Source organism: Salmo salar, chromosome ssa27, assembly GCF_905237065.1.
Source record: "Salmo salar chromosome ssa27, Ssal_v3.1, whole genome shotgun sequence".
Classification (NCBI taxonomy): Eukaryota; Metazoa; Chordata; class Actinopteri; order Salmoniformes; family Salmonidae; genus Salmo; species Salmo salar.
In genome coordinates, this window is record NC_059468.1 from 36,705,001 (window position 1) to 36,731,484 (window position 26,484).

At 45.7% G+C, this 26,484-nt stretch overlaps 2 protein-coding genes across 10 annotated transcripts in view; both read left to right on the plus strand.

Annotated features, from left to right (window-relative positions):
- LOC106589029 (zinc finger protein 40) overlaps positions 1 to 5,638 on the plus strand; it is a 121,546-nt gene extending 115,908 nt beyond the window's left edge. For 5 of the 9 annotated variants that reach the window (XM_045709768.1, XM_045709770.1, XM_045709769.1 and 2 more), the window contains 2 exons: positions 1,252 to 1,781; positions 3,399 to 5,638. In XM_045709768.1, coding sequence (XP_045565724.1) covers positions 1,252 to 1,781; positions 3,399 to 4,661 — 1,793 coding nt within the window. In that variant the 3' untranslated portion in view covers positions 4,662 to 5,638. Of the gene's footprint in view, positions 1 to 1,251; positions 1,970 to 3,398 lie in introns of all 9 variants that reach the window. The other 4 variants (XR_006762472.1, XR_006762473.1, XM_014178674.2 and 1 more) reach the window with 4 other exon arrangements.
- A 14,083-nt stretch (positions 5,639 to 19,721) lies between these two features.
- LOC106589028 (uncharacterized) lies at positions 19,722 to 25,118 on the plus strand. Its single transcript, XM_014178669.2, has 5 exons — positions 19,722 to 20,279; positions 20,717 to 20,876; positions 20,984 to 21,133; positions 21,541 to 21,828; positions 23,839 to 25,118. Exons 1-5 carry the CDS (start codon positions 20,219 to 20,221, stop codon positions 23,957 to 23,959), a joined length of 780 nt encoding a protein of 259 aa, XP_014034144.2. The 5' UTR covers positions 19,722 to 20,218; the 3' UTR covers positions 23,960 to 25,118.
- Positions 25,119 to 26,484: the final 1,366 nt, after the last annotated feature.

Here is a 26,484-nt window from a genome sequence, read left to right on the forward strand (position 1 = left end):
TCTCTGTCTTGGTAACTAAGAGCCCTCTATCTCTCTGTCTTGGTAACTAAGAGCCCTCTTTCTCTCTGTCTTGGTAACTAAGAGCCCTCTATCTCTCTGTCTTGGTAACTAAGAGCCCTCTTTCTCTCTGTCTTGGTAACTAAGAGCCCTCTTTCTCTCTGTCTTGGTAACTAAGAGCCCTCTTTCTCTCTGTCTTGGTAACTAAGAGCCCTCTATCTCTCTGTCTTGGTAACTAAGAGCCCTCTTTCTCTCTGTCTTGGTAACTAAGAGCCCTCTATCTCTCTGTCTTGGTAACTAAGAGCCCTCTATCTCTCTGTCTTGGTAACTAAGAGCCCTCTATCTCTCTGTCTTGGTAACTAAGAGCCCTCTTTCTCTCTGTCTTGGTAACTAAGAGCCCTCTTTCTCTCTGTCTTGTTAACAAAGAGCCCTCTATCTCTCTGTCTTGGTAACTAAGAGCCCTCTATCTCTCTGTCTTGGCAACTAAGAGCCCTCTTTCTCTCTGTCTTGGTAACTAAGAGCCCTCTATCTCTCTGTCTTGGTAACTAAGAGCCCTCTTTCTCTCTGTCTTGGTAACTAAGAGCCCTCTAGCCCATGTCTTGGTAACTAAGAGCCCTCTATCTCTCTGTCTTGGCAACTAAGAGCCCTCTATCTCTCTGTCTTGGTAACTAAGAGCCCTCTAACTCTCTGTCTTGGTAACTAAGAGCCCTCTTTCTCTCTGTCTTGGTAACTAAGAGCCCTCTATCTCTCTGTCTTGGTAACTAAGAGCCCTCTTTCTCTCTGTCTTGGTAACTAAGAGCCCTCTATCTCTCTGTCTTGGTCACTAAGAGCCCTCTATCTCTCTGTCTTGGTAACTAAGAGCCCTCTTTCTCTCTGTCTTGGTAACTAAGAGCCCTCTATCTCTCTGTCTTGGTAACTAAGAGCCCTCTTTCTCTCTGTCTTGGTAACTAAGAGCCCTCTTTCTCTCTGTCTTGGTAACTAAGAGCCCTCTATCTCTCTGTCTTGGTAACTAAGAGCCCTCTATCTCTCTGTCTTGGTAACTAAGAGCCCTCTTTCTCTCTGTCTTGGTAACTAAGAGCCCTCTTTCTCTCTGTCTTGGTAACTAAGAGCCCTCTTTCTCTCTGTCTTGGTAACTAAGAGCCCTCTTTCTCTCTGTCTTGGTAACTAAGAGCCCTCTTTCTCTCTGTCTTGGTAACTAAGAGCCCTCTTTCTCTCTGTCTTGGTAACTAAGAGCCCTCTATCTCTCTTCCCCAGGAGACCGTAGCCAGGTGGGCAGTACAGACCGCCCAGATTCAGACGGAGAGGACTCTGAAGGTGCTGATGATGACAATGAAGATGATAATGAGGAAGAGGAGGATGACAGCCAGGCTGAGTCGGGCCTGTCCACCAACCCCTCGGTCTCAGCCAGCCCCCAGCACATCCCCTCCTCCCTCCAGGCTGAGCTCCCTCCCAGCTCCCTTCTGGCCCAGTTGTCCATCCACCACCACCACCCAGCTGCCCTGTCACTCCCCCAGCCCCCTGCCTCCGACTCCCACACCCACGATGCCTCAGACACAGAATCCGTGCCCATGCTGAGCCCCGTCTCCCTGGTCAAGCAGATGTCCATCTCCGGAGGCTGCTCCAGCCCCCTGCCCTACTCCCCGCCCCCCCACACATCCGGCACAGAGTCGGTGCCCATGATGAGCCCTGTCTCGCCGTGCAGGCAGATGTCCATCGATTACCCTGACTTTGACGTGCCCCCTTGTCCCCCCGCACCGGGCAAGAGCTGCTCCAAGCTCGGCCAGGTGAGCCCCACCATGTGCTCCTCCTCCCCCCATCCTCTCTCTCTCCATCCCTCCCTCCATCCCAGTCGCTCTGCACTTTCATACCCTTTCATACCCATACCCTTCCATACCCATACCCTTCCATACCCATACCCCTGCTACGACTCCCTTATGCGAGGCACTTCAACAAATCTGTTCTGAATGAAAAGGTGAATGTATTTCTGATTATCAGCTTTCGATGAAAGGCTCGTTTCTAGTCACATACACTATATATACAAAAGTATGTGGACACCCCTTCAAATTAGATTATTTGGCTATTTCAGCCACACTCGTTGCAGACAGTTGTATAAAACTGATCACACCGCCATCCAATCTCCATAGACAAACATTGGCAGTAGAATGGACTTACTGAAGAACTCAGTGATTTTCAACATGGCACCGTCATAGGATGCCACCTTTCCAACAAGTCAGTTTATCAAATTTCTGCCCTGCTAGAGCTGCCCCAGTCAACTGTAAGTACTGTTATTGTCAAGTGGAAACATCTAGGAGCAACAACGGCTCAGCCGAAAAGTGGTAGGCCACACAAGCTCACAGAACGTGACCGCCGAGTGCTGAAACACAAGGCGCGTAAAAATTGTCTGTCCTTGGTTACAACACTCACTACCGAGTTCCAAACTGCCTCTGGAAGCAACGTCAGCACATGAACTATTCGTCGGGAGCTTCATGAAACTGGTTTCCATGGCCGAGCAGCCACACACAAACCTAAGATCACCATGCCTTTGCACTGCCAAGTGTTGGCTGGAGTGGTGTAAAGCTTGCTGCCATTGGACTCAAGAGCAGTGGAAACGCGTTCTCTGGAGTGATGAATCACGCTTCACCATCTGGCAGTCCTACAGACGAATCTGGGTTTGGCGGATGCCAGGAGAACGTCTGCCCGAATACATAGTGCCAACTGTAAAGTTTGGTGGTGGAGGAGGAATAATGGTTTGGGGCTGTTTTTCATGGTTGGGCTAGGCCCCTTAGTTCCAGTGAAGGGAAATCTTAACGCTACTACATAAAATAACATTTTTGACGATTCTGTGCTTCCAACTTTGTGGCAACAGTTTGGGGAAGGCCCTTTCCTGTTTCAGCATTACAATGCCCCCATGCACAAAGCGAGGTCCATACAGAAACGATTTATCGAGATCGGTATGGAAGAACTTGACTGCCCAGCACAGAGCCCTGACCTCAACCCCATCTAACACCTTTGGGATGAATTGGAACGCCGATTGTGAGCCAGGCCTAATCGCTCAACATCAGTGCCCAACCTCACGAATGCTCTTGTGGCTGAATGGAAGCAAATCCCAGGAGCAATGTTCCAACATCTAGTGGAAAGCCTTCCCCAGAAAAGTGGAGACTGTTATAGCAGCAAAGGGGGGGACCAACTCCATATTAATGCTCATGATTTTGGAATGAGATGTTTGACAAGTAGGTGTCCACATACTTTTGGTCATGTGGTATATCATCTTCTCATGTCTTTTCAATGACTTGTTCCTGTGAGAAGGCATGAGGAGTATGTTCAGTGTTGGTCCTGTTCCCAGATCAGACATGCAGTAGGTAAAGGTCATAATTACTCGTTTTTATTTTGCTCTTTCCCAGGATGGCACTTTGGCCCTGTCAGTGAGTGACCCAGGTGTCCCTGTCGGGACAGATGTCAGCACTCAGACCTCTTCCTATGGCCTCCAGACATCCTCCTACAGCCCCTTGCACTTTCCCTCCCAGGGCCCGACCCAAGGACTAGGGGCCACACAGGGGACCAACACCCACCTCTTCAGCCACCTGCCTCTGCACTCCCAGCAGCCTTCACACTCCCCCTACAACATGGTCCCAGTGGGGGGCATCCAGCTGGTTCCCGCTGGCCTGGCAGCCTATTCCACCTTCGTGCCCATCCAGGCTGGCCCTGTCCAGCTCACCATCCCTGCCGTGAGCGTCATCCACCGGAACACCAGCCCCCTCCCATTCCCCAACTCCTCTAACTCCCCCGAGCGTGATGGTATGGTGAGTCCCTCATCCCCCGTCAACCAGCCTCTGGTGGTCCAGGAGCCCATCAGTAGTATCATGCCCTGCTTCCCCCTTGTTCAGGTGGCTGGGCTGGGGCAGGTGGCTGGGCTGGGGCAGGTGCCTGGGCTGGGGCAGGTGGCTGGTCTACCGGCCCTCGGGGCCTCCCACCAGACGCTGCAGTCCATGGGTCTGGAGACTCTGACCCTGACCAGCTCAGAAGGCCTGACCTCCACCCAGCTGCTATCCCAACATGGCCTGCAGGTCCTGGCTCACACCCCCACCTCCCAGAGCAGGACAGTCCCCCACCACCACACCCACATCCCCGGCCTGCAGATCCTCAACATCGGCGTTCCCTCCCTCATCCCCTCCCTCATCCCCTCCCTCAGCCCCATCTCTGGCCTCAGTCCCCTCGCCGGACCCTTTGAGAGGCAAGGCAGCCCCGATGCCCCAGGAGCCCCACGGGCCTCTCGGCCCTCCTCTCAGACTGAAACTGGACCCTCAGTCAGCTGTCTGTCTGCTACTTCCTCTTCCGCCGCCACCCTGAGGGGAAGTCCCGCCCAGGAATTGGCATCGTCATGCAGCAGATCAGGGCCAGGGGGTTCCAGAGGCTCTGATGACACACAGACTTCAGAAAAGAAAGAGAGGGTGACATCATCGCTAACACAGCCCGCCCCATCCCCAGCTCCAGCTCCAGCTCCTGACAGGGGTCTGGAGGGGGATAAGAATCCTTCAGCAGAGGGAGCCAGTGAGCCTGTCACGCCTCGGAGGCAGTTGATGCTCTCACGACAGCAGGAAACGGAAGACTACAATGATGACTCAGCGTCCAGCGATGATGAGGACAGACTGGTCATCGCCACCTGAAACCCCCAACCGAATAGCCTGGTTAAACCAGACTGAATGCTGAGTTTACAATGGTGATCGCAACGTTCAATCTGGTTTACCAGGTTACGTTCGATCTGGTTTACCAGGTTACGTTCGATCTGGTTTACCAGGTTACGTTCGATCTGGTTTACCAGGTTACGTTCAATCTGGTTTACCAGGTTACGTTCGATCTGGTTTACCAGGTTACGTTCAATCTGGTTTACCAGGTTACGTTCAATCTGGTTTACCAGGTTACGTTCAATCTGGTTTACCAGGTTACTTATCAATGTTCTTATTTTGTAACGGTTTTCACTTTCTAAGACTGAGAACACTTCAGGGTGGGTTTGTTTCTCTGCAAATCACCATTCAAAGCACAGTTTCTGACATTCATATTGTATGTGCAATCATAGATGCTTATGATAATGATCTTTTAACTTTTTTTGTCAGCTCCAGACAATTTTTGTTTTTGTACATGTTGTATAGACAAGTGTGCCTTTTTTGGAGTTGCTTGTTTTAGGAACCTGTAAATAATACCTTACAAATACAGTAGTTGCTTGTGTTTTATTTCGACGAAATGGAACTAAATAGAAGAAAATGGAGGATACCGGTTTTATTTTGGAAAGTTTTAATGTCAGTTGTAAATTAATGAGAAAAAAATGAATGTGTTGTACTCGGACATTTCTATGGATCTGGGGCGTTGTTTCTGTGTACAGATGTTGTGTTCAACTATTTATTCCATGTAGTGCCCATGATGGTTCATGTCCATAGGTATGTGTAATATGGTAGCTTTTCATTGCAGTATCACTATTATTATCAACTGTATCAGTAAAACTTTGTTTACAAACATACAAGGGGTATTCAGGTTTTTTGTCTCTGATGCATATAACATGTTTCCACAATTTAATACAATGAAAATAAAATTGAATTGGGGGAAAATATCTAATTATGTTTAGATGATTAAACAGTAGTTCAATGCATTTTTCTTGTACTATACATTGACCTTTAACCTTCCGTCTACATGACTTCAATCTACACTACACTGAGAACAGGACTTTAAAAACAGTACATTACATTCCCTTGAATGTCAATGAATGTTCATGGATGAAAACAAATTGTCTACATGTATAAAGATGTTAAAATCAACGTGTAATTCAACACTTAATCGTACTGAAACAGACTGGGCTCCTGAGTGGCGCATCAGTCTAAGGCACTGCTAGAGGCGTTACTACAGACCCTGGTTCAATTCCAGGCTGTATCAATACCGGCCGAGTCCCATAGGGCGGCGCACAATTAGCCCAGCGTTGTCTGGGTTTGGCTGGCGTAGGCCGTCATTGTAAATAAGAGTTTGTTCTTAACTGACTTGCCTGGTTAAATAAAGGTTAAATAAATGAAAAGACTCAACAGCTCAATGTTAACGTCTTCAAATCCACTGTTACACAATGTTCTGTATTACATAATGTCCCAGTCAGCCTAATAGTTGCACTCAACAGCGCTTTCTTATTTCACAGAAAATAGTCATTTTCATCAAGAACGAGAGGATGTCGGTGGGCATTCACCCAACAGACATAATCATACCTCTGTTAAACCAGACCAGAGAGGGAGAGGACATCAGACCTCTGTTAAACCAGACCAGAGAGGGGGGGGACATCAGACCTCTGTTAAACCAGACCAGAGAGGGAGGGGACATCAGACCTCTGTTAAACCAGACCAGAGAGGGAGAGGACATCAGACCTCTGTTAAACCAGACCAGAGAGGGAGGGGGACATCAGACCTCTGTTAAACCAGACCAGAGAGGGGGGGACATCAGACCTCTGTTAAACCAGACCAGAGAGAGGGGGGACATCAGACCTCTGTTAAACCAGACCAGAGAGGGAGGGGACATCAGACCTCTGTTAAACCAGACCAGAGAGGGGGACATCAGACCTCTGTTAAACCAGACCAGAGAGGGAGGGGACATCAGACCTCTGTTAAACCAGACCAGAGAGGGAGGGGGACATCAGACCTCTGTTAAACCAGACCAGAGAGGGAGGGGGACATCAGACCTCTGTTAAACCAGACCAGAGAGGGAGGGGGACATCAGACCTCTGTTAAACCAGACCAGAGAGGGAGAGGACATCAGACCTCTGTTAAACCAGACCAGAGAGGGAGACATCAGACCTCTGTTAAACCAGACCAGAGAGGGGGACATCAGACCTCTGTTAAACCAGACCAGAGAGGGAGAGGACATCAGACCTCTGTTAAACCAGACCAGAGAGGGGGACATCAGACCTCTGTTAAACCAGACCAGAGAGGGGGACATCAGACCTCTGTTAAACCAGACCAGAGAGGGGGACATCAGACCTCTGTTAAACCAGACCAGAGAGGGAGGGGACATCAGACCTCTGTTAAACCAGACCAGAGAGGGGGGGGACATCAGACCTCTGTTAAACCAGACCAGAGAGGGGGACATCAGACCTCTGTTAAACCAGACCAGAGAGGGAGGGGACATCAGACCTCTGTTAAACCAGACCAGAGAGGGAGGGGGACATCAGACCTCTGTTAAACCAGACCAGAGAGGGAGACATCAGACCTCTGTTAAACCAGACCAGAGAGGGAGACATCAGACCTCTGTTAAACCAGACCAGAGAGGGGGACATCAGACCTCTGTTAAACCAGACCAGAGAGGGAGACATCAGACCTCTGTTAAACCAGACCAGAGAGGGAGACATCAGACCTCTGTTAAACCAGACCAGAGAGGGGGACATCAGACCTCTGTTAAACCAGACCAGAGAGGGAGAGGACATCAGACCTCTGTTAAACCAGACCAGAGAGGGAGGGGACATCAGACCTCTGTTAAACCAGACCAGAGAGGGAGACATCAGACCTCTGTTAAACCAGACCAGAGAGGGGGGGGACATCAGACCTCTGTTAAACCAGACCAGAGAGGGAGAGGACATCAGACCTCTGTTAAACCAGACCAGAGAGGGGGACATCAGACCTCTGTTAAACCAGACCAGAGAGGGAGGGGACATCAGACCTCTGTTAAACCAGACCAGAGAGGGAGAGGACATCAGACCTCTGTTAAACCAGACCAGAGAGGGAGACATCAGACCTCTGTTAAACCAGACCAGAGAGGGAGACATCAGACCTCTGTTAAACCAGACCAGAGAGGGAGAGGACATCAGACCTCTGTTAAACCAGACCAGAGAGGGGGACATCAGACCTCTGTTAAACCAGACCAGAGAGGGAGGGGACATCAGACCTCTGTTAAACCAGACCAGAGAGGGGGACATCAGACCTCTGTTAAACCAGACCAGAGAGGGAGGGGACATCAGACCTCTGTTAAACCAGACCAGAGAGGGAGAGGACATCAGAACTCTGTTAAACCAGACCAGAGAGGGAGACATCAGACCTCTGTTAAACCAGACCAGAGAGGGGGGGACATCAGACCTCTGTTAAACCAGACCAGAGAGGGAGGGGGACATCAGACCTCTGTTAAACCAGACCAGAGAGGGAGACATCAGACCTCTGTTAAACCAGACCAGAGAGGGAGGGAGACATCAGACCTCTGTTAAACCAGACCAGAGAGGGAGGGGACATCAGACCTCTGTGCTTGAACCAGATCAAATCAAATCAAATCAAATGTATTTATATAGCCCTTCGTACATCAGCTGATATCTCAAAGTGCTGTACAGAAACCCAGCCTAAAACCCCAAACAGCAAGCAATGCATGTGAAAGAAGCACGGTGGCTAGGAAAAACTCCCTAGGAAAAACTCCCTAGAAAGGCCAAAAACCTAGGAAGAAACCTAGAGAGGAACCAGGCTATGAGGGGTGGCCAGTCCTCTTCTGGCTGTGCAGGGTGGATATTATAACAGAACATGGTCAAGATGTTAAAATGTTCATAAATGACCAGCATGGTCAAATAATAATAATCATAGTAGTTGTCGAGGGTGCAACAAGCACGTCCGGTGAACAGGTCAGGGTTCCATAGCCGCAGGCAGAACAGTTGAAACTGGAGCAGCAGCACGGCCAGGTGGACTGGGGACAGCAAGGAGTCATCATACCAGGTAGTCCTGAGGCATGGTCCTAGGGCTCAGGTCCTCCGAGAGAAAGACAGAAAGAGAGAAAGAGAGAATTAGAGAGAGCATATTTAAATTCACACAGGACACCGGATAAGACAAGAGAAATACTCCAGATGTAACAGACTGACCCTAGCCCCCCGACACATAAACTACTGCAGCATAAATACTGGAGGCTGAGACAGGAGGGATCAGAAGACACTGTGGCCCCATCTGATGATACCCCCGGACAGGGCCAAACCGGCAGGATATAACCCCACCCACTTTGCCAAAGCACAGCCCCCACACCACTAGAGGGATGTCTCCAACCACCAACTTACCGTCCTAAGACAAGGCCGAGTATAGCCCACAACGATCTCCGCCATGGCACAACCCAAGGGGGGGCGCCAACCCAGACAGGAAGACCACGTCAGTGACTCAACCCACTCAAGTGACGCAAACAGAAGAGGGGAAACTAAAGCCAGTTTGTGCCTCATGATGGTAGTAACATGAAAAAGATACTCCTTTCAACATTTTCAGTTCTTCCATGGACGGCATGGAAGAACACCAGTAAGCCAGTGACTCAGCCCCTGTAAAAGGGTTAGAGGCAGAGAATCCCAGTGGAGAGAGGGGAACCGGCAAGGCAGAGACAGCAAGGGCGGTTCGTTGCTCCGCCCTTTCCGTTCACCTTCACACTCCTGGGCCAGACTATACTTAATCATAGGACCTACTGAAGAGATAAGTCTTCAGTAAAGACTTAAAGGTTGAGACTGAGTCTGCGTCTCTCACATTGGTAGGCAGACCATTCCATAAAAATGGAGCTCTATAGGAGAAAGCCCTACCTCCAGCCGTTTGCTTAGAAATTCTAGGGACAATTAGGAGGCCTGCGTCTTGTGACCGTAGCGTACGTGTAGGTATGTACGGCAGGACCAAATCGGAAAGATAGGTAGGCGCAAGCCCATGTAATGCTTTGTAGGTTAGCAGTAAAACCTTGAAATCAGCCCTTGCCTTAACAGGAAGCCAGTGTAGGGAGGCTAGCACTGGAGTAATATGATAAAATTTTTTGGTTCTAGTCAGGATTCTAGCAGCCGTATTTAGCACTAACTGAAGTTTGTTTAGTGCTTTATCCGGGTAGCCGGAAAGTAGAGCATTGCAGTAGTCCAGCCTAGAAGTAACAAAAGCATGGATTCATTTTTCAGCGTCATTTTTGGACAGAAAGTTTCTGATTTTTGCAATGTTACGTAGATGGAAAAAAGCTGTCCTTGAAACAGTCTTGATATATTCTTCAAAAGAGAGATCAGGGTCCAGAGTAACGCCGAGGTCCTTCACAGTTTTATTTGAGACGACTGTACAACCATCCAGATTAATTGTCAGATTCATCAGAAGATCTTTTTGTTTCTTGGGACCTAGAACAAGCATCTCTGTTTTATCCGAGTTTAAAAGTAGAAAGTTTGCAGCCATCCACTTCTTTATGTCGGAAACACAGGCTTCTAGCGAGGGCAATTTTGGGGCTTCACCATGTTTCATTGAAATGTACAGCTGTGTGTCGTCCGCATAGCAGTGAAATTTAACATTATGTTTTCGAATGACATCCCCAAGAGGTAAAATATATAGTGAAAACAATAGTGGTCCTAAAACGGAACCTTGAGGAACACCGAAATTTACAATTGATTTGTCAGAGGACAAACCATTCACAGAGACAAACTGATATCTTTCCGACAGATAAGATCTAAACCAGGCCAGAACTTGTCCATGTAGACCAATTTGGGTTTCCAATCTCTCCAAAAGAATGTGGTGATCGATGGTATCAAAAGCGGCACTAAGATCTAGGAGCACGAGGACAGATGCAGAGCCTCGGTCTGACGTCATTAAAAGGTAATTTACCACCTTCACAAGTGCAGTCTCAGTGCTATGATGGGGTCTAAAACCAGACTGAAGCGTTTCGTATACATTGTTTGTCTTCAGGAAGGCAGTGAGTTGCTGTGCAACAGCTTTTTCAAAAAATTTTGAGAGGAATGGAAGATTCGATATAGGCCGATAGTTTTTTATAATTTCTGGTTCAAGATTCGGCTTTTTCAAGAGAGGCTTTATTACTGCCACTTTTAGTGAGCTTGGTACACCTCCGGTGGATAGAGAGCCGTTTATTATGTTCAACATAGGAGGGCCAAGCACAGGAAGCAGCTCTTTCAGTAGTTTAGTTGGAATAGGGTCCAGTATGCAGCTTGAGGGTTTGGAGGCCATGATTATTTTCATCATTGTGTCAAGAGATATAGTACTAAAACACTTTAGTATCTCCCTTGATCCTAGGTCCTGGCAGAGTTGTGTAGACTCAGGACAATGGAGCTTTGGAGGAATACCCAGATTTAAAGAGGAGTCTGTAATTTGCTTTCTAATGATCATGATCTTTTCCTCAAAGAAGTTCATAAATGTATTACTGCTGAAGTGAAAGCCATCCTCCATTTGCGAAGGCTGCTTTTTAGATGCAATGCTATTTCACAGAAAACAAATTAACAACAGACTTTCAGCACGCATATAGGGAAGGACACTCAACAAGCACGACACTTACACAAATGACTGATGATTGGCTGAGAGAAATTGATGATAAAATGATTGTGGGGTTTGTCTTGTTAGACTTCCGTGCAGCTTTTGACATTATCGATCATAGTCTGCTGCTGGACAAATGTATGTGTTATGGCTTTACATCACCTGCTATGTTGTGGATGAAGAGTTACTTGTCTAACAGAACACAGAAGTTGTTCTTCAATGGAAGCCTCTCAAACATAATCCAGGTAGAAGCAGGAATTGCCCAAGATAGCTGTTTAGGCCCCTTGTTTTTTTCAATCTTTACTAACGCCATGCCACTGGCTTTGAGTAAGTTCTATGTATGTGAATGACTCAACACTATACACGTCAGCTACTACAGCGACTGAAATGACTGCAACACTTAACAAAGAGGTGCAGTTAGTTTCAGAATGGGTGGCAAGGAATAAGTTAGCCCTAAATATTTCCAAAACTAAAAGCATTGTATTTGGGACAAATCATTCACTAAACCCTAAACTGCTTGGAATTACCCTGGATTGTAAACTGTCATGGTCAAAACATATTGATACAACAGTAGCTAAAATGGGGAGGTCTGTCCATAATAAAGCGTTGCTCTGCTTTGTTAACAACACTATCAACAAGGCAGGTCCTACAGGCCCTGGTTTTGTCACACCTGGACTACTGTTCAGTCATGTGGTCAGGTGCCACAAAGAGGGACTTGGGAAAATTGCAGTTGGCTCAGAACAGTACACAGAGCTAACATTAATGACATGCATGTCAATCTCTCATGGCTCAAAGTGGAAGAGGGATTGACTTCCTCATTACTTGTTTTTGTAAGAGGTGTTGAGAAGTTGAAGGTAACGAGCTGTCTGTTTAATCTACTAGCACACGGCTCGGACACCCATGCATACCCCACAAGACATACCACCAGAGGTCTCTTCACAGTCCCCAAGTCCAGAACAGACTATGGGAGGTGCGCAGTACTACATAGAGCCTTGACTACATGGAACTCTATTCCACATCAGGTAACTGATGCAAGCAGTAGAATCATATTTAAAAAGTAGGTAAAAATACACCTTATGGAAGAGCGGGTACTGTGAAGCAACACAAACATAGACACAGACACATGCATACACACATGATAACAAACTCACTATATACACATGTACACATGGATTTTTCATTGTAGATACGTGGTAGTGGAGTATGGGCCTGAGGGCACACTCTTAGTGTGTTGTGAATTCTGTAATGAATGTATTGTAATGTTTTTAAAATTGTATAAATTGCCCGGACCCCAGGAAGAGTAGTTGCTGCCTTGCCAGTAGCTAATGGGGATCCATAATAAATACAAATACAAAACCAGACCAGAGAGGGAAGGAACTCTGTGCTCATCTCAAGGGGATTACAGTAAAATTCCTCATTACCCCAGTAGATTGGCTTGCGTCCCAAATGGCACCCTATTCCCTACATAGTGCACTATTTTGGGGCCCTGGTCAACAGTAGCGCACGTCATTTTGGATGCAGAGAGTGAATCATCAGCCTGTCATGGCCGGAGAGAGGGAGTCTGACTCTGTCACTCAGTTTTGTTGGGGTCTCGGGACTACAGGATCCTTGGGTAAGGCAACAGAGACGCCTAGAGGATGACCGCCCTCAATGCTGATGTCCTGGGCATAGTGGAGCGGGTGACAGACAGACAGACAGACAGACAGACAGACAGACAGACAGACAGACAGACAGACAGACAGACAGACAGACAGACAGACAGACAGACAGACAGACAGACAGAGAGAGAGAGAAGAGTACATGAGAGAGAAAGGGGGGGGGGTATGCAACACCAAAGCAGCTTTGTGGTGTTATGCTAGCTCCAGCTAAAGCCTTTGAGGTGATGACTATAGGGTTGTCGGCTATGAAGCTGCTTCCTAAGGCTCTGATGAATAGGAAACAGGCTCTGGTCCCTCCATCACAGGCTGATGTCCTGCAGCCAGGAACACAAGGCGTCTGTCCCAAACGGTATCCTATTCCCTTTATAGTACATCTATTGGCCCTGGGAAACGTAGTGCACAGTAAAGGGAATAGGGTGCCATTTGGAATTTAACCAATCTGTTTCCAGGCAAATGGAAAATGTAAAACCAAACCCTTGATTAGGCCTGTCAGAGCTGTTTCAGGATGTTTTACTTGAGGTTCTACCACTTTGTACCCCCAGTTCCCACCACATGGAACTCTCCATCATTAAGCCAATGTGCATCTCGATCTCCGGCCAAATAGACTAGGGGAGACCGGGGATAGATGTAACACGGGATAGTTGTAACACTCTCGATATCTGCCAATCAGGAACAAGCTCAAATCATGTCTCGTTGTGCACATGCTCAGTTTAGTCCTCAACCCTCATGTGAAGAAACAAAACCCTGTGATCGACTCTGCAGGTTTGATTGACAAAAATCCGATTTTGAGGTAAGAAAGGAATTCTTTGCGGGGCAAATTTGTTTTTGTGATGGCATCACCTTCTTTGCAATTAGATTCACAAAACTTATTTTAGGTAAAAATAATTAACATTTGATAATTTTTATTATGACTATTTCTGCCACACAAAAGGTTCTCAATAAAGACTTTCAATATCTCATTGCATGTCATGATTGAAACATTCTTTCAAATTATTACATGCCCCCCCCAAGCCCTGTTACAACTGACCCAGGAGGTGGGATAACATTTCACCCCAAGCCCTGTTACAACTGACCCAGGAGGTGGGGTAACACTTCACCCCAAGCCCTGTTACAACTGACCCAGGAGGTGGGATAACATTTCACCCCAAGCCCTGTTACAACTGACCCAGGAGGTGGGATAACATTTCACCCCAAGCCCTGTTACAACTGACCCAGGAGGTGGGGTAACACTTCACCCCAAGCCCTGTTACAACTGACCCAGGAGGTGGGGTAACACTTCACCCCAAGCCCTGTTACAACTGACCCAGGAGGTGGGATAACATTTCACCCCAAGCCCTGTTACAACTGACCCAGGAGGTGGGATAACATTTCACCCCAAGCAATGTTACAACTGACCCAGGAGGTGGTTTAAAATGTAACATTTGAGACAAAGTCACACCTTGTCTGCTGGATGTAAAGAGATACTACCTATACCAAGTTATAGCAGACAGATAGAAGTTGTTCCTATCACATTTTGAATGTAGAAGCTCAAACAATCTCTGACAAATTGACAAAAAAAATCTAATTGTGTTACAACCATCCCTGGTCTCCCCTACAACAGCACTATTTGTAGTCTAACATTTTAACATTTGTGGCACAAATCCAATGCAAGTCAATGGTACCTACAGAGCAATTGGAAAGTATTCAGACCCCTTGACTTTTTCCACATTTTGTTACGTTACAGCCTCTCTCTCTCCTGCTACTCTCTCCTCTTCCATCCTATCATCTCTTCCCTCTGCTCAATCCTTCTCCAACCAATCTCCTGATTCTGCCTCCTCAACCCTCCTCTCCTCCCTTTCTGCATCCTTTGACTCTCTATGTCCCCTATCCTCCCGGCCGGCTCGGTCCTCCCCTCCTGCTCCGTGGCTCGACGACTCATTGCGAGCTCACAGAACAGGGCTCCGGGCAGCCGAGCGGAAATGGAGGAAAACTAGCCTCCCTGCGGACCTGGCATCTTTTCACTCCCTCCTCTCTACATTTTCCTCCTCTGTTTCTGCTGCTAAAGCCACTTTCTACCACTCTAACTTCCAAGCATCTGCCTCCAACCCTAGGAAGCTCTTTGCCACCTTCTCCTCCCTCCTGAATCCTCCTCCCCCTCCCCCCCCCCTCCCTCTCTGCGGATGACTTCGTCAACCATTTTGAAAAGAAGGTCGACGACATCCGATCCTCATTTGTTAAGTCAAACGACACCGCTGGTCCTGCTCACATTGCCCTACCCTGTGCTTTGACCTCTTTCTCTCCTCTCTCTCCAGATGAAATCTTGCGTCTTGTGACGGCCGGCCGCCCAACAACCTGCCCGCTTGACCCTATCCCCTCCTCTCTTCTCCAGACCATTTCCGGGGACCTTCTCCCTTACCTTACCTCGCTCATCAACTCATCCTTGACCGCTGGCTACGTCCCTTCCGTCTTCAAGAGAGCGAGAGTTGCACCCCTTCTCAAAAAACCTACACTCGATCCCTCCGATGTCAACAACTACAGACCAGTATCCCTTCTTTCTTTTCTCTCCAAAACTCTTGAACATGCCGTCCTTGGCCAGCTCTCCTGCTATCTCTCTCAGAATGACCTTCTCGATCCAAATCAGTCAGGTTTCAAGGCTGGTCATTCAACTGAGACTGCTCTTCTCAGTGTCACGGAGGCTCTCCGCACTGCTAAAGCTAACTCTCTCTCCTCTGCTCTCATCCTTCTAGACCTATCTGCTGCCTTTGATACTGTGAACCGTCAGATCCTCCTCTCCACCCTCTCCGAGTTGGGTATCTCCGGCACAGCTCACTCTTGGATTGCGTCCTACCTGACAGGTTGCTCCTACCAGGTGGCGTGGCGAGAATCCGTCTCCGCACCACGTGCTCTCACCACTGGTGTCCCCCAGGGCTCAGTTCTAGGCCCTCTCCTATTCTCGCTATACACCAAGTCACTTGGCTCTGTCATATCCTCACATGGTCTCTCCTATCATTGCTACGCAGACGACACACAATTAATCTTCTCCTTTCTCCCTTCTGATAACCAGGTGGCGAATCGCATCTCTGCATGTCTGGCAGACATATCAGTGTGGATGACGGATCACCACCTCAAGCTGAACCTCGGCAAGACGGAGCTGCTCTTCCTCCCGGGGAAGGACTGCCCTTTCCATGATCTCGCCATCACGGTGGACAACTCCATTGTGTCCTCCTCCCAGAGTGCTAAGAGCCTCGGCGTGACCCTGGACAACACCCTGTCGTTCTCCGCTAACATCAAGGCGGTGACCCGATCCTGTAGGTTCATGCTATACAACATTCGCAGATGAAGACCCTGCCTTACACAGGAAGCGGCATAGGTCCTAATCCAGGCACTTGTCATCTCCCGTCTGGATTACTGCAACTCCCTGTTGGCGGGGCTCCCTGCCTGTGCCATTAAACCCCTACAACTCATCCAGAACGCCGCAGTCCGTCTGGTGTTCAACCTTCCCAAGTTCTCTCACGTCACCCCGCTCCTCCGCACACTCCACTGGCTTCCAGTTGAAGCTCGCATCTGCTACAAGACCATGGTGCTTTCCTATGGAGCTGTGAGGGGAACGGCACCTCCGTACCTTCAGGCTCTGATCAGGCCCTACACCCAAACAAGGGCACTGCGTTCATCCACCTCTGGCTTGCTGGCACCCCTACCGCTGCGGAAGCACCGTTCCCGCTCAGCCCAGTCAAAACTGTTCGCTGCTCTGGCACCCCAATGGTGGAACAAGCTCCCTCACGATGCCAAGACAGCAGAGTCAATCACCACCTTCCGTAGACCCCATGAAACCCAACCTCTTTAAGGAATACCTTGGATAGGATACAGTAATCCTTCTAACCCCCCCCCCCCCCCAAAAAAAAGATATAGATGTACTATTGTAAAGTGGTTGTTCCACTGGATATCATAAGGAGAATGCACCAATTTGTAAGTCGCTCTGGATAAGAGCGTCTGCTAAATGACGTAAATGTAAATGTATATGTTATTCTAATATGTATTAAATACGTTTTTCCCCTCATCAATCTATACACAATACCCAATAATGACAAAGCGAAAACAGTTATTTAGAAATTTTTGAAAATGTATTAAAAATAAAAACACTTTTCTATGAGACTTGAAATTGAGCTCAGGTGCATCCTTTTTCCATTGATCATCCTTGAGATGTTTCTACAAGCTTCACGTCTGGAGGAAACCTGGCACCATCCCTATGGTGAAGCATGGTGGATGCAGCATCATGCTGTGGAGATGTTTTTCAGCGGCAGGGATTGGAAGACTAGTCAGGATCGAGGGAAAGATGAATGGAGCAAAGTACAGAGAGATTCTTGATGAAAACATGTTCAGAGCACTCAGGACCTCAAACTGGGGTGAAGGTTCACCTTCCAACAGGACAACGACTCTAAGCCCACAGCCAAGACAACGCAGGAGTGGCTTCATGACAAGTCTCTGAATGTCCTTGAGTGGCCCAGTCAGAACCCGGACTTGAACCCGATCGAACATCTCTGGAGAGACCTGAAAATAGCTGTGCAGCGACGCTCCCCATCCAACCTGACAGAGCTTGAGAGGATCTGCAGAGAAAAATGGGAGGAACTCCCCAAATACAGGTGTGCCAAGCTTGTAGCGTCATACCCAAGAAGACTCAAGGCTGTAATCGCTGTCAAAGGTGCTACAACAAAGTACTGAGTAAAGAGTCTGAATACTTATGTAAATGTAATATTTCAGTTTTAATATTTTATACATTTGCCAAAAAATTTAATAACCTGTTTTTGCTTTGTCGTTATGGCATATTGTATGTAGATTGATGAGGGGAAAAAAACAATTTAATACATTTTAGAATAAGGCTGTAAAATGTGGAAAATGTCAAGGGGTCTGAATACTTTCTGAATGGACTGTATATTAGCATATTAGCATGTCCAACATTTACATTTACATTTAAGTCATTTAGCAGACGCTCTTATCCAACTCATCCTAAAGTATCAAAAAATGTATTCAATGATGTTACTTATAGATGATTTGGATATGAAGCACGGAAATGCTAATTGACTTGCATTGGATTTATGCCAGAAATGTTAAAAAGTGAACATTTTAAACAGTGGCCAGGTAAACAAAACCAAAGAATGGGTTTTGGTCATGAGGTAGAGACCCTGTCACTCTTGCACACAGCTTGGGAGTAGGAATAGGCTATATTGCCGCTCCTTTCATAATGGACTTAATGGAAAACATTGTTGATGACATCCCCCATCTACTTTATCCCGGTTTTAACATGTGACCTTTATTTAACTAGGCAAGTCATTTATGAACAAAGTCTTATTTACAATGACGGCCTACCCTGGGCCAATTGTGCACCGCCCTATGGGACTCCCAATCACAGCTGGATATGATGGAACCTGGATTTGAACCAGGAACAGCAGTGACGCCTCGTACACTGAGATGCAGTACCTTAGACCGCTGCGCCACTCGGGAGGTATGACGTCATAAAGGTTAGCATATTTGCAATGAACCAAACTGTTTTTGCATGTTCATTTGAGTGTGACATTGAAGGGATAGTTCACCCAAATTACAAAATGATGAGTCGCTGGTTTGAAGACCCAAGCCGAAAAGATGAAACATCTGTCGTTGTGTCCTTGAGAAAGGCATTTAGCCCTAATCTGTAAGCCATCTGTTGTCCAGGTACCACACCATCAAATCAAATGTATTTCTTATATGCTTCGTAAACAACATGTGTAGACCAGTGGTGGAAAAAAGTATCGAAAATTGTAATACTTGAGTAAAAGTAAAGATACCTTATAAGAAAACGACTCAAGTAAAAGTGAAAGTCTACTTGAGTAAAAGTCTAAAAGTAATTGGTTTTGAATATACTTAAGTATCAAAAGTAAATGTAATTGCTAAAATATACTTAAGTATCAAAGTAAAAGTAAATGTATAAATCAATTCACATTTCTTATATTAAGCAAACCAAACGATTTTCATGGTTTTTTTTAATTTTTATTTACAGATAGCCAGGGGCACACTTAAAGACTCAGACATCCTTTACAAACGAAGCATTTGTAGTTAGTGAGTCCACCAGATCAGAGGCAGTAGGGCCGACCAGGGATGTTCTCTTGATAAGTGCGTGAAATAGACCATTTTCCTGTCCTGCTAAGCATTCAAAATGTAACTTTTGGGTGTCAAGGAAAATGAATGGAGTAAAAAGTATGTAGTGTGTATGTAATGTAGTGGAGTAAAAGTAAAAGTTGTCAAAAATATAAATAGTAAAGTACAGATACCCCAAAAAACTACTTATGTAGTACTTTAAAGTATGTTTAAGTACTTTACACCACTAGTGTAGACCAACAGTGAAATGCTTACTTAGGGGCCCTTACCAACAATGCAGAGAAAATAAAACATAAATAATATAAAAATAATAACACTTGGAATAAATACACAATGAGTAACGATAACTTGGCTATCTCTAAATACACAGGGTACCATCTTTAGTTTGGCAGAAGGAAAATGCACTCTGCGACATTCTGGCTAAAGCATCTGTCATAGGTAACTTTTGGAGAGCCATAACCATAATGTAGTCCGCAATGCCTGCGTAATAGTCTACTGTAGAACTAATTCAAATAAATTGCATCGAGTTGGCTCTAGTTGCAATGACATATTCCCTTGATGTTGGATGTCTTCAAGATATACTATAGTTTGAATTATTAGCTTAATCACACATAACTATATATATCATCTGTCTATTGAATGATATATATACTCATTATAGCCAAGTCAAACAGAACTTAACGTCTGTGGTTAACATTTCAAATAATTATAGAGAATATCTAGAGGACTGGCGATGTCAAGCTCATCTATCGATACTTTATCTCCATCTAGTGTACCAGCAGCGCATTTACCTCTTCAGTTCCCTATTCAGAACTTGGCTTGCGCCGCCGCCCGCCAACCGGCGTCTCCATCCCTCCCTCGGAATCGAGGAATTTCTAAGTTCTTATCTTGGTTTGCACGTTGCTTGTCGGTGAATATTAACAAACAGCATTGTCTACGAATAAGCCAAAGGACCAACTTGTTTACACGCGACTGAAGGGGAGAGGGTGGGAGGAGGTGAGTGCTTGGTATATAAAGTACAGAAGGCCGACATGTGGATCCACTGACAGAACAGTGCAAGTGGAAGGCTTTTGCGCTCCTTTGTAAAGAGGTAACTTGTACCCAAACTTACGCAGTTGCCACTGTGTCGCTTTTTGGAACTTTTTCCTTGACCAAGGAATATTCCATTTTGTGAAAAGGTTATTCTTTCTGGACTAAAGAAATATCAAGATGGATTTAAGAATACTTTTCTCCGTGTTGTCAATTATGTACTCTGGATATGTACATACAGGTAAGATCTTGCAAAGAGACTCGTGTTTTATTAGCCTAACTCTTGAATAGGCTATACATGTGTGTTTTTTTCAACATACCCGGTAAATCAGTGCAAGTATAATAAGATAATACTAGATAATAAATAATATAACAATAAATAATGATCCTAAATACTCTAATCCCCTGTGAAGTCATATAAGTAACCTATTTGATTATTCATTGTTGTGATATTGTTATAATACTATATGCATGAACATTATGAAGAAAATGATTAGGTTGTCAAACTTATAAGCACTGCGTTTTAGGCATTTGACTGTGCAAACCGGTGGCTAGGTTACTGCAGCAAGCCATTGACATTCCAAGTATCCCGTCATAACATTAGATGCATATGACAATTTCTGTCAAAGATTCAATATTGGTTATAATTAACATGCCATGATACTTTGTCCTTCACAGTTTCATCTGCACCTATGGGAAAAGAAACAGCCGTAGACACCACAGCCACCCCGGTGCCAGTGCGCCACATCAGGAACAAGCGATGCTCCTGCGCAACGTTCCTGGACAAGGAGTGTGTTTACTTCTGTCATCTGGACATCATATGGGTCAACACGCCTGAGTACGTCACTTTTCCAACCGATTCTATCCATTCTATTCTATTAATTCTATGTAATGTAACTGGCTGGCTTGGTTACAGTTGGCTAATGATTTCGTTCATGTATTTAGGCGCGTGGTTTCCTACGGACTGGGCAACGCATCTAGAAAGAAGCGCGCAATTAAGGATCCCGAGGTCTCCCAACAGGACCCTCGATGTAAGTGCGTCAGTGAAGATGACGGCACGTGTATAAGCTTCTGTCAGCTGGAAAATCACCTCAGGTATAACACGTTGCAAAATATTAGCACACCACTTTATTTAGTTCTAACTTGTCAGAACCGTTTTGCATAATGGCATTAGCCAGCTATTTGGGGGTAATTACGCGTGTTCCATTCCATTACTGCAACGTGGATGTTGCAACATTGTAGCCTGTACACATTACGATAAATACATCACATTTTGTGTTTGGTTGCATCATTTAAAATGTACGTCTCTATTTATCTTCGTGATCTATTCAGTTCAATTCTCATTTGAGCTGCTGCCAACAAAGCAAATCACCGTAACCTGTGTGAACAAGTTTCCACGTCGTCGTGTTATTTTCGCCATTAGATGTTGCGAAACCATAAGGATTCATGGAAAGTCGACTCAATGATCATGTATTGTACACGTTCGCTCTTTCTTTCTTTAGATACGGGGCAGCAGCAGTGATCCGTCCTGCGTCAGACGTGATCCGTCCCGTGCCAGACACCGTGATCCGTCCTGCGCAAGACACCGTGATCCGTCCCGTGCCAGACACCGTGATCCGTCCCGTGCCAGACACCGTGATCAGTCCTGCGCCAGACACCGTGATCCGTCCCGTGCCAGACACCGTGATCAGTCCCGTGCCAGACACCGTGATCCGTCCCGCCCTTGCTGAGTATGCTGGGAGGCAGCAGTGCAAACACAAGCTGGCAGCCAAAACGTCTAGGATTAAAAGGTAAGAGAAACCACTCTGCTTAGACTGAAAATAAACAAAGAAACAAACATCTTCTTGGTATCATTTCTTTATGTGGGAGATGTGATATGGAATTTCCACACCCAGACTCAGACTACAAGGACATGTATCAGCCCCTTACAGAAGTGGCTGTCACATCTCCTTTCACCTGTCATCGTGTTTATAAACCTACCGCTCTCAGAGACTGCTCTGTCACATCTCCTTTCACATATAACCGCTCTCAGAGACTGCTCTGTCAGGTCTCCTTTCACATATAACCGCTCTCAGAGACTGCTCTGTCAGGTCTCCTTTCACATATAACCGCTCTCAGAGACTGCTCTGTCACATCTCCTTCACATATAACCGCTCTCAGAGACTGCTCTGTCACATCTCCTTCACATATAACCGCTCTCAGAGACTGCTCTGTCACATCTCCTTTCACATATAACCGCTCTCAGAGACTGCTCTGTCACCTCTCCTTCACATATAACCGCTCTCAGAGACTGCTCTGTCACCTCTCCTTCACATATAACCGCTCTCAGAGACTGCTCTGTCACATCTCCTTCACATATAACCGCTCTCAGAGACTGCTCTGTCACATCTCCTTTCACATATAACCGCTCTCAGAGACTGCTCTGTCACATCTCCTTCACATATAAGCGCTCTCAGAGACTGCTCTGTCACATCTCCTTTCACATATAACCGCTCTCAGAGACTGCTCTGTCACATCTCCTTTCACATATAACCGCTCTCAGAGACTACTCTGTCACATCTCCTTTCACCTATCATCGTGTTTAGAAACCTAACCCCTGTCAGTCTGCTCTGTTTTAAACCTAACCCCTGTCAGTCTGCTCTGTTTTAAACCTAACCCCTGTCAGTCTGCTCTGTTTTAAACCTAACCCCTGTCAGTCTGCTCTGTTAGAAACCTAACCCCTGTCAGTCTGCTCTGTTAGAAACCTAACCCCTGTCAGTCTGCTCTGTTTTAAACCTAACCCCTGTCAGTCAGCTCTGTTTTAAACCTAACCCCTGTCAGTCTGCTCTGTTTTAAACCTAACCCCTGTCAGTCTGCTCTGTTTTAAACCTAACCCCTGTCAGTCAGCTCTGTTAGAAACCTAACCCCTGTCAGTCTGCTCTGTTAGAAACCTAACCCCTGTCAGTCTGCTCTGTTTTAAACCTAACCCCTGTCAGTCTGCTCTGTTAGAAACCTAACCCCTGTCAGTCTGCTCTGTTTTAAACCTAACCCCTGTCAGTCTGCTCTGTTAGAAACCTAACCCCTGTCAGTCTGCTCTGTTAGAAACCTAACCCCCTGTCAGTCTGCTCTGTTAGAAACCTAACCCCTGTCAGTCTGCTCTGTTTTAAACCTAACCCCTGTCAGTCTGCTCTGTTTTAAACCTAACCCCTGTCAGTCTGCTCTGTTAGAAACCTAACCCCTGTCAGTCTGCTCTGTTTTAAACCTAACCCCTGTCAGTCTGCTCTGTTTTAAACCTAACCCCTGTCAGTCTGCTCTGTTAGAAACCTAACCCCTGTCAGTCTGCTCTGTTTTAAACCTAACCCCTGTCAGTCTGCTCTGTTTTAAACCTAACCCCTGTCAGTCTGCTCTGTTAGAAACCTAACCCCTGTCAGTCTGCTCTGTTAGAAACCTAACCCCTGTCAGTCTGCTCTGTTTTAAACCTAACCCCCTGTCAGTCTGCTCTGTTTTAAACCTAACCCTGTCAGTCTGCTCTGTTTTAAACCTAACCCCTGTCAGTCTGCTCTGTTAGACACATTAATAACATGGAAACATATAAGGTAAATTGCTGAGTATGTCTGTTTGACTGCAGGCGCTATGACAGGTAAGGCCAGCCTTGTGGTTTTAGTTAGTTAGGATGTTGACGACTGATTGACATCAATGCAAATCACAATCAACATCACCTGAATTCCACTGTCTTAATTAATATTAGCCCCTGAGAGGATAAATTAAGTTGTTTGAGTCTGATCATTGGTGTGTAACAGGTCTCTTATCTTTCTCTCTAGGGTGAAACACAGAGACCACAAAGCAGTTGGCCCCTCAGCTCTAAGGGCCACAGTGAAAGCTTGCCTGCTGCTGGAGAAGTGGATGGTGAAACAACGACACAAGCCGAGAGAAGGGAGATGAGAAGAGAGATGAGGAGAGAGATGAGGATACACAGGTGCACCTTGTGGGAGATGTCAACATACTCTGTCACCCTCACAGAGGGTAGAGATTCATCCATCTCTGTCTATCCACCTGCCATTGGGGACTCATATGCTGTGGTCCCTGGAGATGCATTGGATACTCCACAGGAAGCCTGCCACTGGACCCCCCATGTTGGCTCAATGGTGTGCGTCATGAAAGGGGATGAATGGCTGTGCTGGTGGGTGCCGCGTCCAGTCTCTCCGCTGAACGTGTCCCTCTTCTTCAGAGAGATGCAGACGGTCGGAGATACATGCAGGAGAAATCAGATGAACGGGTGTCAACTTTACTGACACCACATCCTAAAGACAAGGATGGACACTTGATGGTCCTCCCAGGTACTGTCCATGGACACACCCTTTGGACTTCAGCTGCAACTCTCAAACAGAACTTCAGATCATATCTGATGACTTGAATGACTGAAACTTGAATCTCTACATTCCTTTTTTTTGACTGTCGCTGGATTTGAGAGACCGGGCTACTTCACACAACAGCATCAGAAGCCCTGTTGCTGCTAGCCTGTCCAAAGCTCTTGTGTCTGCTCTTTTCAAGAAAAGGTTGGATTGAAAGAAGATCACAGTCTCATAGACTTATTGAATTGACTCTATGGCCTTGCATAAGTACCTCAACAGACTGATTCCAGGTGTTGTCATAGTTTGACTGAGCTTTTACAGCTTTGACAGACCTAACCTTTCCAAATGATTCATTAGAGTTTTCTGCTAATATTGATTTCTGTCTATGTTTGTCTGAGATTTCTCTATACACACTCTATAATAATTAATCACTATATATTTAATACACACTGTATAATAATTAATCACTATATATTTAGTACACACTGTATAATAATTAATCACTATATATTTAATACACATTGTATAATAATTAATCACTATATATTTAATACACATTGTATAATAATTAATCACTATATATTTAATACACATGGTTCTGTCCCTATATGTTTTATTTATTGCATTCATTTATAGTCATATTGGCCCATGATACGATAATATGTTGTATGTCATTTCTGTGAAATAATTTTGTCGCCAAGATAGTTTTGGCAAAACTTAGGGAAATAAATTGTCACAGTTATTTAAAATACCTTTACCTATCTGTCTGTTACACACTCACAAACATTATATTTCAACTCACTTCAATTCAATTCATTAATATGGATAGATCTTTATTGTCCCCGAAGGGCAATTTTGTTTGCACACAAAAACACAAAGTGTCTAAGTGGATGCAAAGTGGAATTATTAGCTGATTTGCATCAAAAGTTTCATGATTTCAGCTCAAAAAATGAAAGTTGGAAGTGGTGATGTCACAATGGAGAGCCTTAGAGTCTTGACAAATCCCATTTTAACGGATGGAGTGAAAAAATACGACAAAAAAGTGAATAACGTAAACAGTACAGCAGATATCAAAACGTTGTATTGATCTGAACAGCAGCTGTAAATATGCTGTAGATATATGTTGTAGACATGGGTCAAAGTGGTTTGTAATCAAATTAGATTCCTGAATAATCCTTTACAACCACTGATCTCAGATCGGTGACCTTTGACCTAGTCTCTCTGTTTATTTCTGAAATCACGGAGGAACATAGAGAAGCGGCAGCAGTGGGAATAGGATCTGTCTTCGCCAACCTGTTTTAAAATGAACTCCCCTTCACCGCTCACCTCTACTGTAAACAAAATAGCCAGGTAATGCAAACCCCAATCAGTCTTTGAAGACTGGTGCATCCCAAATGCCACCTTATTCCCTATGTAGTGCACTACTTTTGACAGGGCCTTAGTCAAAAGGAGTGCACTATATAGGGAATAGGGTGCCATTTGGGATGCATACTTGCATCGAGTGAATAATGCGATCCATAAATAACAGGAATGAACAGAAGTCCTTTGAGCCCAAGGGTACGTCCCAAATGGCACCCTACTCCTTAAATAGTGCACTACTTTTGACCAGCGCCCTTTTCACTATAAAGGGAATACTGTGCCATTTGGGACACAGGCAGACTGTTGGAGACCTGAGATAATGAGAAAGTGCTGTGTCGACTAAAAAGTGATTGTGTGGAAGATTACCAAAGTGTGATATGAATAATAAGGTTAACCTTAACCTTCCATCATTGTGTCAAACAAATGCAAACTCTGTAATTTGTCAAACAGCTGCAAGGGACAATCTTTTGTGTGAAAAATGGGACAAAAGTTACATGTCGCTTAACTTACTCCATAATTTCTTGCAGTCAGAGGTGCTTTCCTCTCTACATTTCAATCAAGATAGGAATACTCAAACTTTGCTTTCTCTGATACGACAAGTGACTCAACTCAGCAGAATTCACACATCAACCAGCCTGAGTCAATCTGAAGCGATTCTCTAACAGCAGCCCTCGCCTTAGAGACCCACCTTCCCTGCACTCTCTGAGGTTCTGTTGAGACATACAGTGCATTCTGAAAGTATTCAGACCCCTTCAC

Coding starts and splice junctions, on each gene's coding strand:
- LOC106589028 (XM_014178669.2), top strand. CDS start 20,219: ATGGATTTAAGAATACTTTTCTCCGTGTTGTCAATTATGTACTCTGGA. Junction 20,280..20,716: donor CTCTGGATATGTACATACAG/GTAAGATCTTGC, acceptor TGTCCTTCACAG/TTTCATCTGCACCTATGGGA. Junction 20,877..20,983: donor ATATGGGTCAACACGCCTGA/GTACGTCACTTT, acceptor TCATGTATTTAG/GCGCGTGGTTTCCTACGGAC.